General features: G+C 36.9%; 1 protein-coding gene across 1 annotated transcript in view; it reads right to left on the bottom strand.

The window, feature by feature from the left end:
* LOC129234140 (matrix metalloproteinase-2-like) overlaps nucleotides 1-12,435 on the bottom strand; it is an 87,683-nt gene that overhangs the window by 53,048 nt on the left and 22,200 nt on the right. Inside the window, exon 2 of the mRNA XM_054868033.1 lies at nucleotides 7,295-7,560. Coding sequence (XP_054724008.1) covers nucleotides 7,295-7,560 — 266 coding nt within the window. The remainder of the gene's footprint in view (nucleotides 1-7,294; nucleotides 7,561-12,435) is intronic.

Below are 12,435 nucleotides of genomic sequence, written 5' to 3'. Positions count from 1 at the left end.
AAGAATAATCTGTTTTCTACCAAGTTGAGTAAATTTTGTGTTGAACGTTTTGAAGCTTATTGTGAATAAATAATACTTCCTTTTCAAAATATATATATAGATATATAAATTAGCAGAATTTTATCATTTTTTGAGAATTGTATTTGTATGATCTGAAATGTTATTAATTTTTTTACACGTTAAAAATAAAGCCAGGCTTGCGACGCGGCAAGTTTACGAGTTGAACGTCGGAGCACCTTTACGATTGTTCTAACTGTGTCTTACTTAAACGTGCCCCTGACTTTTTTCGCTCAAAACTTTCTCAAACATTTTTAGTAGTTTCTCGATATTTAGTTTTGAACATTATCATTTAATTTTTAATTAAGTTACACATTCATATCTTTTAGCTATAGCTGACAGTCATATAGTGCTGTCTTCATGCCCCTTCAGCTTCAACTTTATACACTATTCAGTCGGTACTAAATTTGCTTTATTTTAGCGATGGTAACACATTATGTTCAAAACACTAACAGGGAACCACGTTAGGTGTCAAAATAAATTTGCGCAAACGTGCCCCATGCCCGGAGCAAGTTTACGCAACCGACTTGGACTCAAAAATATTTTTTTTTAACAGTTTAAAACACAAGCTGAGCAACAATTGAATGTACCAATTTTGACTCCATTAATTGCTTCATAAAACCGCCAATGTCTAAAATCTCCGGTTAAAACATAAAAATTAGAAAATTCATTGAAAAAAATCCGCGTAAACGTGCCCCGGTCTACCTTATATATGCGCAAATTTTACCGTTTATTTATTTATTTGATACAATGATGTATTTTGAACACAGAACAAAAGATTCAGTACTCTTTTTCAGACCTAAGTTACGAAGTAAACAATTTCTTTGCTAGCTCTCAATTCCTCTAGCCAGTGGCGTAGCTACAGTGTTTGCCACCCGGGACGGTATCTGAATTTGCCGCCCTTTTGTTGTGAATAGCTAACACTTTCAACTGTCAAGAGTGTTGAAATTAAAACTAGAAATTTAATTAATGAAAAAAAAGGCGTAAATATTTTTTACGGACTTACAAAAGAAAAAAAAAAGAAGGGGGACACACTTGGAGAAAATTGCTAAATTTACGTAAAAAATTTCGAATATTGAGGCAGTTTTTGGGAAAGTGAAGGGAAAGGGCGATTTGGGTTTGCTTTCGATTTTTTTCAAAACTGAAGTCTAGTGTTTCTTTGCTGACGTTAGGGGATCGGTGGGGACCGCAAAGAAATGTTTCAAAATCAATGTTTTAATATGCAGTTTAGGCTACTTTGTGGAGAGGTTAAGAAAATCGGGAATGGTCGGATACTCTATTCGAAAACTTTCAGCTCTGAAATATACAATTTTACGCTTTTTTTGACAACGCAGTTGCATGTGTATTCTATTTCTAAGACAGGTGTAAGCGTTAGGGGAGGGAGAGGCGCTGAGGCTCCTTACTGAGTAAATTTTTCTAAATTGAAATCAATTTTAACGGCATCTTTGGTGATTTACTGGATTGGGTTCTTCCAGTTTCGGCTTCTTTCTTTGAAATTTGTTCAGCACCAAAGTCTCAAAAACGCAATTCTAGGCTGACGTTAAAGGGTTCCCTAATATATAATGGCATCAAAAATGTTGTGAAGCCAGGCTGCTCTCTAATGGAAACTTTCCGTAACTGACGCCCGACTTTAGGCTTTGTATGATATTGATAATGTTAGGAGCAAAAAGAGATAGAGAGAGGTTTCCCTCCCAAAAACTTTCTTCGGGCTGAAGTTCATTTTAGGCTATCTTTGAAAAAGGAAGAATTAGCGAGCTCTCCCACCCACGCACATTTTTATGAGCGAAATTTTAGGTTTTCTTTGGGGACGCTAGGAAAAGTTCTGAGGAGTTCGGCTTTCCTTCCTCGGAAAAATTTCAAAATTTAAGTTTCCAAAACACAGTTTTAATCTTTGAGACGTTAGATAAAGGGGGGGGGGGGGGGTAATTAAAGTCTCTTCCTCGGAAAAATTCCGAAACTGAAGCTGAAGTCCTAAAAACGTATTTTAAGCTATTTTTGATCACTTTAGGAGATAAAGCGTAGTTAAGGTTCAAATGCTATTTTCAAAAATTGATATTGAAGAATCAAAGTTTTAAAAACGTAATTTTAGGCTATATGTTGAGCCCTTAGAAGAGAGAGAGGAGTTTTCTCCAGGAAAATTTTCAGAATTTAAGTCCTAAACATGCACTTTTTAGCTGTGTTTGCTACGTTAGAGGATAAGGCAGGATTCGGGGTTCTATCCAGAAATGTTTAAACATTGAGGTCCAAAACCGTATTTCTAAGCTATCTTTGGTGACATCCGGAAACGAGATGAAAGATTAGAGAGCTCTCCTGCCTAAAAACATTTTGAAGCTATCTTTCAAACAGTTAGACTACAGAGTGGAGCTGGGAGAGGTTCCCAACCGGAATTATTTGAAACTGAATACGCTAAAAAACAATTTTAGAATATGCTTGGCCAAGTTGAGGGACCAAACAAAATCTTAAAAAATGAAATTCGCTCACCTTCCATAAGGAATAGAATAATATGTGATCCAAAGTTGTCGGATAGATTTTCTACTCTCAAAAGCGAAAAACAGAAATCCCTTTTACTTCTTTCGAAATAAAGAACTCTTGTAATGAATACGAAATCTAAGTAAACCCTGCAACATATAAAGCCACCCGTGTGATGAGCAATAGATTGTTTCGTGTACCATTTGTCACCCCCCCCCCCCCCCTCCCTTTCTTACTCTTGTCACCATTTTCCTAAAGTTAAAAAAAAGGTTATGTTCCACTAGGAGGTTTTAAAGAATCTCTCTTAAAATTCAGTGTTAACTCTTTCTTACAGTGAAAAGTGGAAAACTTCATTGTTTTCTTCCTCCTGGAGTTAACTTCTACAGTCTAAAAAAACATTGGTCCCATGACTGTCCACTGCCGCCTCCTCAGAAACAAAACAAGGAATTGTACTGATATGCTATCAAGGAAGACTTTTGAAAGTTTTTTAAAGAAATCAGAAAGTATTGTATGTAAGTAATTTTAATCTGGTAGTGACACAAAAGACTTACAATTCGAAGATTTTATTTTTGCCTGCAGTAACAGATTAAAACCATAATTTATTTATTTGAAAAATACTTCTTTTTTTTTTGCACATCAAAAGGGTTAATTTGCCGCCCCTCGAAATGTGCCGCCCGGGGCGGACCGCCCCCTCCGCCCCTCCTTAGCTACGCCACTGCCTCTAGCCTTTCTAAAATGTTAAAATGAATGACTCTTTCTAAGGGTCGCAATGCATTTCAAATGGTTCACATACTTGGAGAAATTGATGAGTTTGATTTCACTGATGCAGAGATTGCACATTTAGTGATTTATTCAATTCTTGGATCAAATTTAAACAAATATATTAATTAAAGAAACATCCATTTCATCAATTTCTTGATGTAAAAATTAAAGACTTTAAAAGATTTTTTTTATGTTCGTACTAATTTTTTGTAGAAACATTTAGGAAATGTAAGATTTTTAACGTTCCTACATTTCCAGAAATAATGCAATAAGGACACTTAGTCTGGTTGTTTTTCTTAAGCTTAAGCAAAACAAATATATTAATTTAAAAAATCGGTCTTATTAATTTCTTGATGTAAAAATTAAAGATTTCAAAATATTTTTTTCTGATCGTACTCATTTTTCGTAGGAACATTAAGGAAATGAACGATATTTTCAACGTTCTCACATCTATAGAAATATTGCAACTAGGACACGGAGTCTAGTTGTTTTCCTTAAGCTAACACTATGCTGGCAGTGAAATCAGTTTTACAGAGTTAATCTACTGAGAACCATACTAGTTGATTAGCAAAAACTTTCAGCATCCAGCATATATTTGAATTTTGACGTCTCGAATTCAAATTGTGTTTTTCGCAATCACGAACTGCGATAGGACCCCACTCGTAGTGTTTCTTGTTTCTACAAATGGAATAGAGTGGAAATGACCCTAAGAAATTTGCATCCATCATATTATGATTGGTGATTTTCTAGAAGTAATACACGAGACATATCCATAAAAAAAATGGTGATTAGGATGCCGAAGAAAAGATAAGAATTTTATGGCCAATATCCACCAGTACACTTATCATAAAGATTCTTTACAAGGTATAAAGTGATATACTATTACTCTTATTTCTTATGAATCTTAAATGATGGGAATTAGTAATCTGTAAATTTTCTATTTAGATGAAGATTTTGCTTTTAAAGTTCATCCATGGTTGATATTCTGATGCTAAACCTCAAGGATTAATGCTAAATCTAGCACTACAATGCTAGATGGCAACAATGGCTTTTCTGGAAAAAACCAATACTATTTTTCTCTCTTGTATGGCTCCATCTTTCTGTTTGACCAAGTAGACCATTGCCATTTTCCGATTTAAAAAAAAAAAAAAAAAAGACGTGACGAAAAAATAAAAAAAATCCCATCAAAGAGAATGCGACTAAGTGGCGCTAATTCGTCTTTTCAAGAAGGTTCTCTGTTTCTCTTTCCAATTAATTTGTGTGTGTGTGTGTGTGTGTTTTTCTGGGAGAGGTGTGGGGAGACACGTGTTTCTTTAAAAGAGTTTTTTTCTTTTTTTTTTCTTTTTTCTTTTTTTTTTTTTTTTTGTTTGGAGCGGTTGGAGAAGGCCAAGGGCCTCCTCCGAATTTCCAAAACACATTGCGCGCGACAGAAAAGAGCGTTTTTTTTTCTAAAAGGAGCTCTCCATTCATATGCAAGGATTTTGGAGAGGAAGAAAAAAAGAGTCACTGTCAACGTAAATTCATCTTTATTTTTAGCTTGTAGTTATGAGCTAGCTTTCTGCCACTGGCATATGTTTATTTTTACCAACCGTCTGATTTAGAAATTAATCGCATTAGGTTTGCAGAATTCGTCAACCTTGAGTTGCTTAGTCTCTAAAGCCAGAAGCGATGCTAAATCACATTTTTAAAACAATTTTCACTACTTAACAAATATGCTATCTAAATTTTATATAAGTTTTCTTTTTAACAAAAATAGTTATCATAAAAATCACGGGTGCCCACCTCGGGGGGGAGGGGGGCTGATGGCACATACTGCCGCATTGAAATTTTTAGGGGGTGTTTTGAGGGGTATTTATTTCATTTGGGCGGTTCTTGCTATATTTAGAGGGTGCGCCCATGCTCTTAGGGGAGTGAGCACCCTTGTACAAATGAATCTTAATTAAAATTTTCTAAATCTGCAGAAGGTGTTATTGTTTTATTATTTTAATTTGGCTGAGAGTCAGGAGCGAATACCCCCTAAACCGTCGACAATAGTATCCGTCAACATTGTGATCAAACACTATGAACGGCTTCAGTAATATTTTAAATTCATTATTTATTTTTTAAGTAAATATTGGAAATACCACTTCTTGTCATTACTAATGAAATTAATTTTTAATATTTATGCCCTATTAGGTGCCTTGTTCCTGGCCGATTTGGTGCGTTTTATTGACATCCAAGCAACTTCAAAACATTTCGTACCTAAACCCGTAAGTTCGTTCACAAAGGGGGGGTGGGGGGTTGTATTCTTCACCATGACCCTAAAACAGTAATCTGTAGCCACTAAGAGGTGTGTTTGTAAGGAATTCATTTCTAATTGGGGTTCCGACACCCTTTTTGTCCTTCTTGTTCTAGTTTCACCCTTGTCCAATATGCGGAACTTCTTACCCACATATAGACTCTCATGCGTATTGTCATTGGAAATGGAATACTTAGTCCTTTCTGCTAAACATCTACTTTTTTCTCTTTTCACATCCTGTTGTAGTTTTTTTTGTATCCGTGTGTGTAGTAAGAAACAGAAGGTGACCGATTTATTTAACAACCCCCGTATTATCATTGCCCGCTAGTACGGGATGCATATGAAACCTGCATAGAAAGCATTCACCAAACGGAACAATAATCGATGGTGTGTTGACACAAAGCACAAACACTGACGTCAGAGCGACTGCCTTTTTTGATAGCGAAAGCAGATTTTGTGAGAAGGGTTCATTATGCTAGTTCAAGGCCTTGCTGGAGATTTCTTCTTTAATGATGAGGAAACAGTCAACATAGTATGTTAAATCACCGAACGGAAACAGTTGGCGATTCAGAAGATTAAAGGGCACAGGACGCTGCCTTTTTTTTTTTCGAAGGGAGGGATTTAGAATCCATATTTATCTACATTTAATCCACCAAGAGAAGATATTTGCATCAGATGGTGGCTTCTTGGAAGACGATTCGGCATTTCATTTCTTCACAGCAAGAATCAAGCGTGGATCCAGGGAGTGGTGACGGTCATTTTGAATCTGAAAGTAGACTTTTAGGATTTCAATTTCTGGAAGTCATTGGAGGAAAGTGCCAGATGCCTGACCTCCAATTTGTGCAAGGATATTTTGCTTGTAACCTTCTGATTCGTGTGCTCATATTTCAATAATGCCCATCTCCAAAACTGCCTTCGTTGGTGGAAGAAACTAGATTGAGGAATCTTTTGATTAAGGTCTGTTCCCTGAGGCTCCATTTTTTAATCGGACCCTGAGTTGTTTAACTGTAGAATAAAATATTTAGTTTTTAAGAATGAGGTTTTTGACAAATGAAATAATTTGTTCTTTTCATGGTTTCGTAAGAACAAATTAGAAGATATGGAACGTCTTTTAACCAAGAAGTAACCAGATATACAATGTTTCAAAATAAAATCTTTTACATTTGACGTTATTCTAATGGAGAGGAGGGGAATTTGGGCATTACTAGCCAGAAATTATATTTAGAAGAGGTTTTGCAATAATATTCCTTATATGCATGTGTATTAACATAATCGGATTGGCAATGTCGGATCATTGAATGCTAATAGAACCAGAGACGGAGCTAGGATTTTATTTATTTATTTATTTATTTATTTTAGATGAAAGCTGGTTGAATCATTTCCGTTTGGAAAGAGCGGAACGGTCTACTTTTCAGCCAAGCGTGCGAACTGAGTTAAACGCCTGCTTTAAGGTTACCATGATGAGGTGAGAATGATACCTAACACATAAACATAATATACCCTAAACCTTCCTCTTATTTGACAACTACATTCTCACATGTCGGCAGCCATATTTTGCCTCGCAAATTAAGTAGCCAGCACTCTAGAGTTTAAATCAACTCCATGGTAAAAACCAAGGATCCTAAGGGAGTTTACTCCTCTCCTCCCAAAGCTCTTGACGCTCTTATATCACCACGACCCTGCATCTGGGCCCTATTTTCTTTAGGGTCAGGAAGTTTCTTCACTCACCTCCAAGTGAGCGTGGTGCTGGGCCATTTCTGACCCTGAATGGCGTACCGGCGTACCCGACGTCGAGGCTGTCCGGGCATGAGGTCTGGCACACCGCACCGCCGCCGCCGCATGAGCCGGACGGTGGCCTCGTCTGCCAGCCCCGTCTGGGGCAGTCCGGCAAAGTCCTGCATTGACGAGAGAGCGGCCCGCAGTTGGTCCTCCGTCCGCAGGCTCTCTGAATGGAGGTCGGAAGTGGGGAGGTAGCCATAGCGGGACAGGAACACCTGCAGAGGAACAGAATTAGTAACCAACAGAAAAATTATATTGAATCTTCTTATTCCTGAAACCGATCTCCTTGTAATTTCGACTGTTATTACGAAACGTTATGAAATAGAAAGAAAGCTGAAAGACTTTATGCAAGTAATGTCGAGCCTGCATTTTATACCAAGCCAGCAATGGGAATTGGCGGATATACCATGTCTCGATTGCGAGCCCCCCCCCCCCCCGACCATAAGGCCCTGAACTCTTCGTGATCTTTGAAAAGTACTAAAATCAAACATGTCCTCCTCTCCCGAACTTTAACCACCTCTTACTCCGAATGTGCTCTATGACTGCACCACTGAGATACAACTTCCTCAGCCAGGACTTAATTTTCATATGAGTTCGCGGTAGCTCAGTGACCAAACTTCTTTTCCTTCCCGGTGATCTTTTACCAGGGCTTCCCAAACTTTTTACCCGGCGAACCCCCTTTCATCAGGAGCGTGCACAGGGGGGGGGGGGGAGAAGGGACACCTGTTGGTCCGGGTCCGAGTCTGAAAGGGGCCCGATATTTTAAAAACTAGGCGTGAAATATAGAGGTAAACAATATGAAGGGGGAGGACCGGAAAAGTCATTTGTGATGGGCCCCAAAATTTCTGTGCACACCCCAGCCTTTCACAGACTAACATTCAGTGCGACTCGTGTCATTAGAATTTATAGATACTTGTTGTTTGTAGCTAATTGAACTTAATTAAATTAAACATTGCTAATTCGAGGGGAACATCACTGATTTAAAATATACACTTGGTAGGTAGTTTACTATGCTTAACTTAACAAATTCTGGGATTCAAAAATCAAATTGATCAGATAGAAATTAATAGTAACAAAACGATTAAAATTCAAAATTAAGCATTGAATTAACGGGTTGAGTGACAGTGAGGTCGTTTTATCTGTCACAATTTTAATGCATTACGTGTACATTTTGATGTTTGGAGTTGAATATCAGGTTCGGAATTCAGACAGCTCCGGGCTCCGATATTTAGTTTTGGAAGCTGCAAAAGTTAAAAATTTCGATTCGTGTAGGTGTGTTGTGGCAAATGGAAGAACACGCATTGCTTTTTCAACAAGCAACACATGGTATTTTTTGGTTTACAGATGAAGTCAAAATGTGGATAAATACGTTCGAAAATAAGCATCCTAGATTTTTAAGTGCAGTCTAAAGTTATGTCTACCAAACATTCAGATTCTCATGACGAAAAGACTGCATGGTTTTGTCGAAGAAGGAAACCGTTCGACCACCTACGCACGATCTTGCAGCATTGAATATCGAGTTCAAAATTTTGCTCTCATGATGTCTTTAGTTTTCTCTGTATAAGCATATATAAATACCATTTGCATTTCCAATAAATATTATTTATTTTTAAAGCTGAAAAAGTTTAAATTATCAAATGCCGAAATGTTGGGAAGTAGTGCTCAAAGAACGACTCAATATACTTTAAAGATGAAAATTCTGGTTTTTGAATGTAAAACCTAAATAACGTTTATTTTTTTAAAACTTTTTTTAGGGAAGTTTGTGACGGATTCCTGCCAAGGATATGCAGACCCCCCAAAGTTCTGCAGACCACCGGCGTTTTAGATATACAGTGAAATTCCGTTACAACGAACTTTCCGTTTCAACAAAATAAATTTCAGTCCCGATTTCCTTTCCAGTACGTTGGTTGAATTTCGTTACAACAAAATTCCCGTTACGATGAACAGAATTTAATCCCTTGAAGTTCGTTGAAACGGAATTTCACTGCATATGGAATTTCATACTGTTTACGAATAAAAATGAGTTGTGGAAAATATTCGGCTCCTACCCCCCCCCCCTTTTTGAGCAATCACGATTGCTTATTGCTTTTATTTCACTGTTTTGATGTGCTATCATTTTATTTTCCCGCCAGCACCCTCTGCAGCATCACAGTCGACCGACTAATCACGATGCTACTCCTCTAGCGAAAGCCATCTCCAGGTTGCGTCCATATGCTACACTTACACACATACATACACGCACGCACAAACAAACACATACTCACACATACATACACTCACACACAAACACATACACACATACATACAGACACCTACACATACACACACCTACACACAACTACCCACACACTCATGCCTGCACACAGACACAAACACATATGCTTACACACACATACACACTCGTGATTGCGAAAAACATAATTTGAATTCCAGATGTCAAAATTCAAATTTTTTTTTTTATTGCTGGAAATTAAGACCTGCCCTCAGTTTTATTTAGTTTCATGTCGATCAAGGTTAGTTGTTTGTTTTCATTATGATGATATTATTAAGTCAGTAATTAGAATTTTCCTCTAAAAAACATGACATTTTTCTTTGTCTAAGATTTTCATCTGTCATCAGGATTTTGAAACACTGCGGTAGCCACTTTGGAGGGGCGGGGGGCATGGCGCAAACTGCGTCGCCATTAAAATGTTTAAGGGTTGTTTAGGGTATTTTTCCTTTTTCGGAGGGGGAGCGGTCTTTGCAATTGGGACGGGGGCTGCTCCCTTGCTCTTAGGGGGATGGGCACCACTGTGAAACATGCACGCTTCAAAACTAAAACGTGTAAGATTTTTGCGCATTGTAATCAAAGTAGGACTATCAAGACAACATAGAAAAACGTAGGTTTCTCTAAAGCTCTAATAAAGCAAAATTTCCATTTTATTAGAAAAAAATTAAAATTTTTGTTTGAAATGATACGAGTCATATTTTCTCCTTAATTTTAGGCATAAGATATTCGTACCTTGAATAAAACGATGCAATTGCCAGCCATAGTTATCATCAAGGATACACACCCTACTGTTCCTAGGACCAGTTTCCACCCAGGGGTCCAATTCTAACGAGACATAACTCGTTAGAGCTCACGACGGGAGCATTTTATTATAAGGAGAGGTATTTTTCACTTTTCCAGTGATCACGGAATCCATATTCGATGAGAAGCTCATCCTTCAAGCATTGCCGATTATCACGCGGTCAAAGACTTTTATGTCTTCGTCTTTAAACTTCAAGTGCATGAGAAACTCACCAGCATGTGGTTTAAATTATCATAGTTATTTCAATCAAAACTTGCTTATTCGCTGGATTAATTTCCTGAAATGAAGAGTGGAGCTGAATTGTGAAGGATCAATGCTTGAAGGAAAACATGACAGGTTTTTTGAAAAATCGAGAATGGGGTCGTTTCCAAAATTTTAAAAGTATTTTTTTCTGAAAGATCATGCTTAAAAACATAGAATCTGACCATTTTTTAAATAATTTCTTTAAGTTTAATATTTTTAAAAAATTACCTTAATCGGTGCTCTTTCAACGTTTAACGCTTCTGCCGATGCCATCACAAATGATGAAATGCCATTCAGTGTTGCCATTCACGGTCCAAAATATTTAATTCGCATCTTTACTCACGTGTATTGGCAACGATATGGTTGATAGCAAGCGTAGAGCGCAATTGTAATTCGCTTCTTGATTATCATAACGTGGAAATGCGGTAGAAAGATGCACCATAATGCGTCATTTATGACGTCATAAAGATCACGCCTTGTTTGAAGAATCGGACATTTTAAAAAATTAATTAAAAAATAACTGTTGGGAAAATGAAAGTATTTTCTGGGTTCATGTTATTTTTTCTTTTTCTTTTTCTTTTTTTTTTTTTTTTTTGCTTATTCTATCAATTTCAGAGACAAAAATTACTACTTTTGACTGAAGGAAACAACCCCATTGCCTGTTCAACTTGATAGCAATCAGTTTTCACAATGCAATCACTTAACATTGCTCATACGTTAAGCAGTTTTACGGTGCATTTGACACGCTCACACAACTAATACAAAACATATTTGGGCTATTCCACGGAAAGCAGTCATTTTGTTCCGCACGTGACGCTTCATACATTTCATTAAAAAAATAATTTACAAAGGTAATGAACAAAATTTTGTTGCTTGAAAATCACTAACGTATGTGTGACTTCTTCAGTTAAAAAAAAAAAAAAAATTCGTCAAACCAAAATTCAAAACCAATAGTTTGTTTCGTCATTGCAATATTAAAAGAACAAAAATATTAAGTAATAGATACAGCAAACAACAAGAGGTTGACTTTGAATGTCCCGCACGTGATGCATGCAAGTAAATTAAATTTTAAGTGACAAAGTTAGTTAATGAAAACGAGCTGATATGTGCCTCACATGACTTTATTTTACTCCAATTTAATGTCATTTTCCCATTATTGGTAATTTTAATGTGATACAGTAGTTTACTCTCTAAATATCACCAACAATGGCCAAATTAAAACCAGATTTTTAAAAAAAAATCGCGAAATTTGTCGCCAAGTTGGCGACAAAACTTGGCGACCAAAAGACTTGCCATATATCGCCAAGTGTCCGTCAAATTGTAACACTACTTGAGTTTACATCGAAATTAACAATGATTTCGCCCCAAAAAAGGGCAAAAGACCCCCTTAGAAACACCCGAATGCAACCAAAAAGAGAGGTGCACAACTAGACCCCGCTAGGAGTTTACGTACCAAATTTCAATTTTCTAGGACATACCGATCTCTAGTTATGCGACATACATACGCACATCCGCACATACGCACATAGATACATACGTACATACAGACGTCACGAGAAAACTCTTTGTAACTAACTCGGGAATCGTTAAAATGGATATTTCGCGTGTCTATACGTTCTTAGGCACTTATCCACAAGTGGTCGAGTCAAAAAAAAAAAAAAACTCAACATTAATTCAGGGGTGAGCAAAATGGAAATTAAGGTCGATTTTTGAGTGAAAATTTTTTCGCGAATACAATACTTCCGTTTTTGTAAAAGGAAGTAATAATACTTTCTC

This window comes from Uloborus diversus, chromosome 1 (assembly GCF_026930045.1).
Source record: "Uloborus diversus isolate 005 chromosome 1, Udiv.v.3.1, whole genome shotgun sequence".
NCBI lineage: Eukaryota > Metazoa > Arthropoda > Arachnida > Araneae > Uloboridae > Uloborus > Uloborus diversus.
Note: the sequence above shows the minus strand (reverse complement) of the source record. Positions and strands in the feature narration are given on the sequence as shown.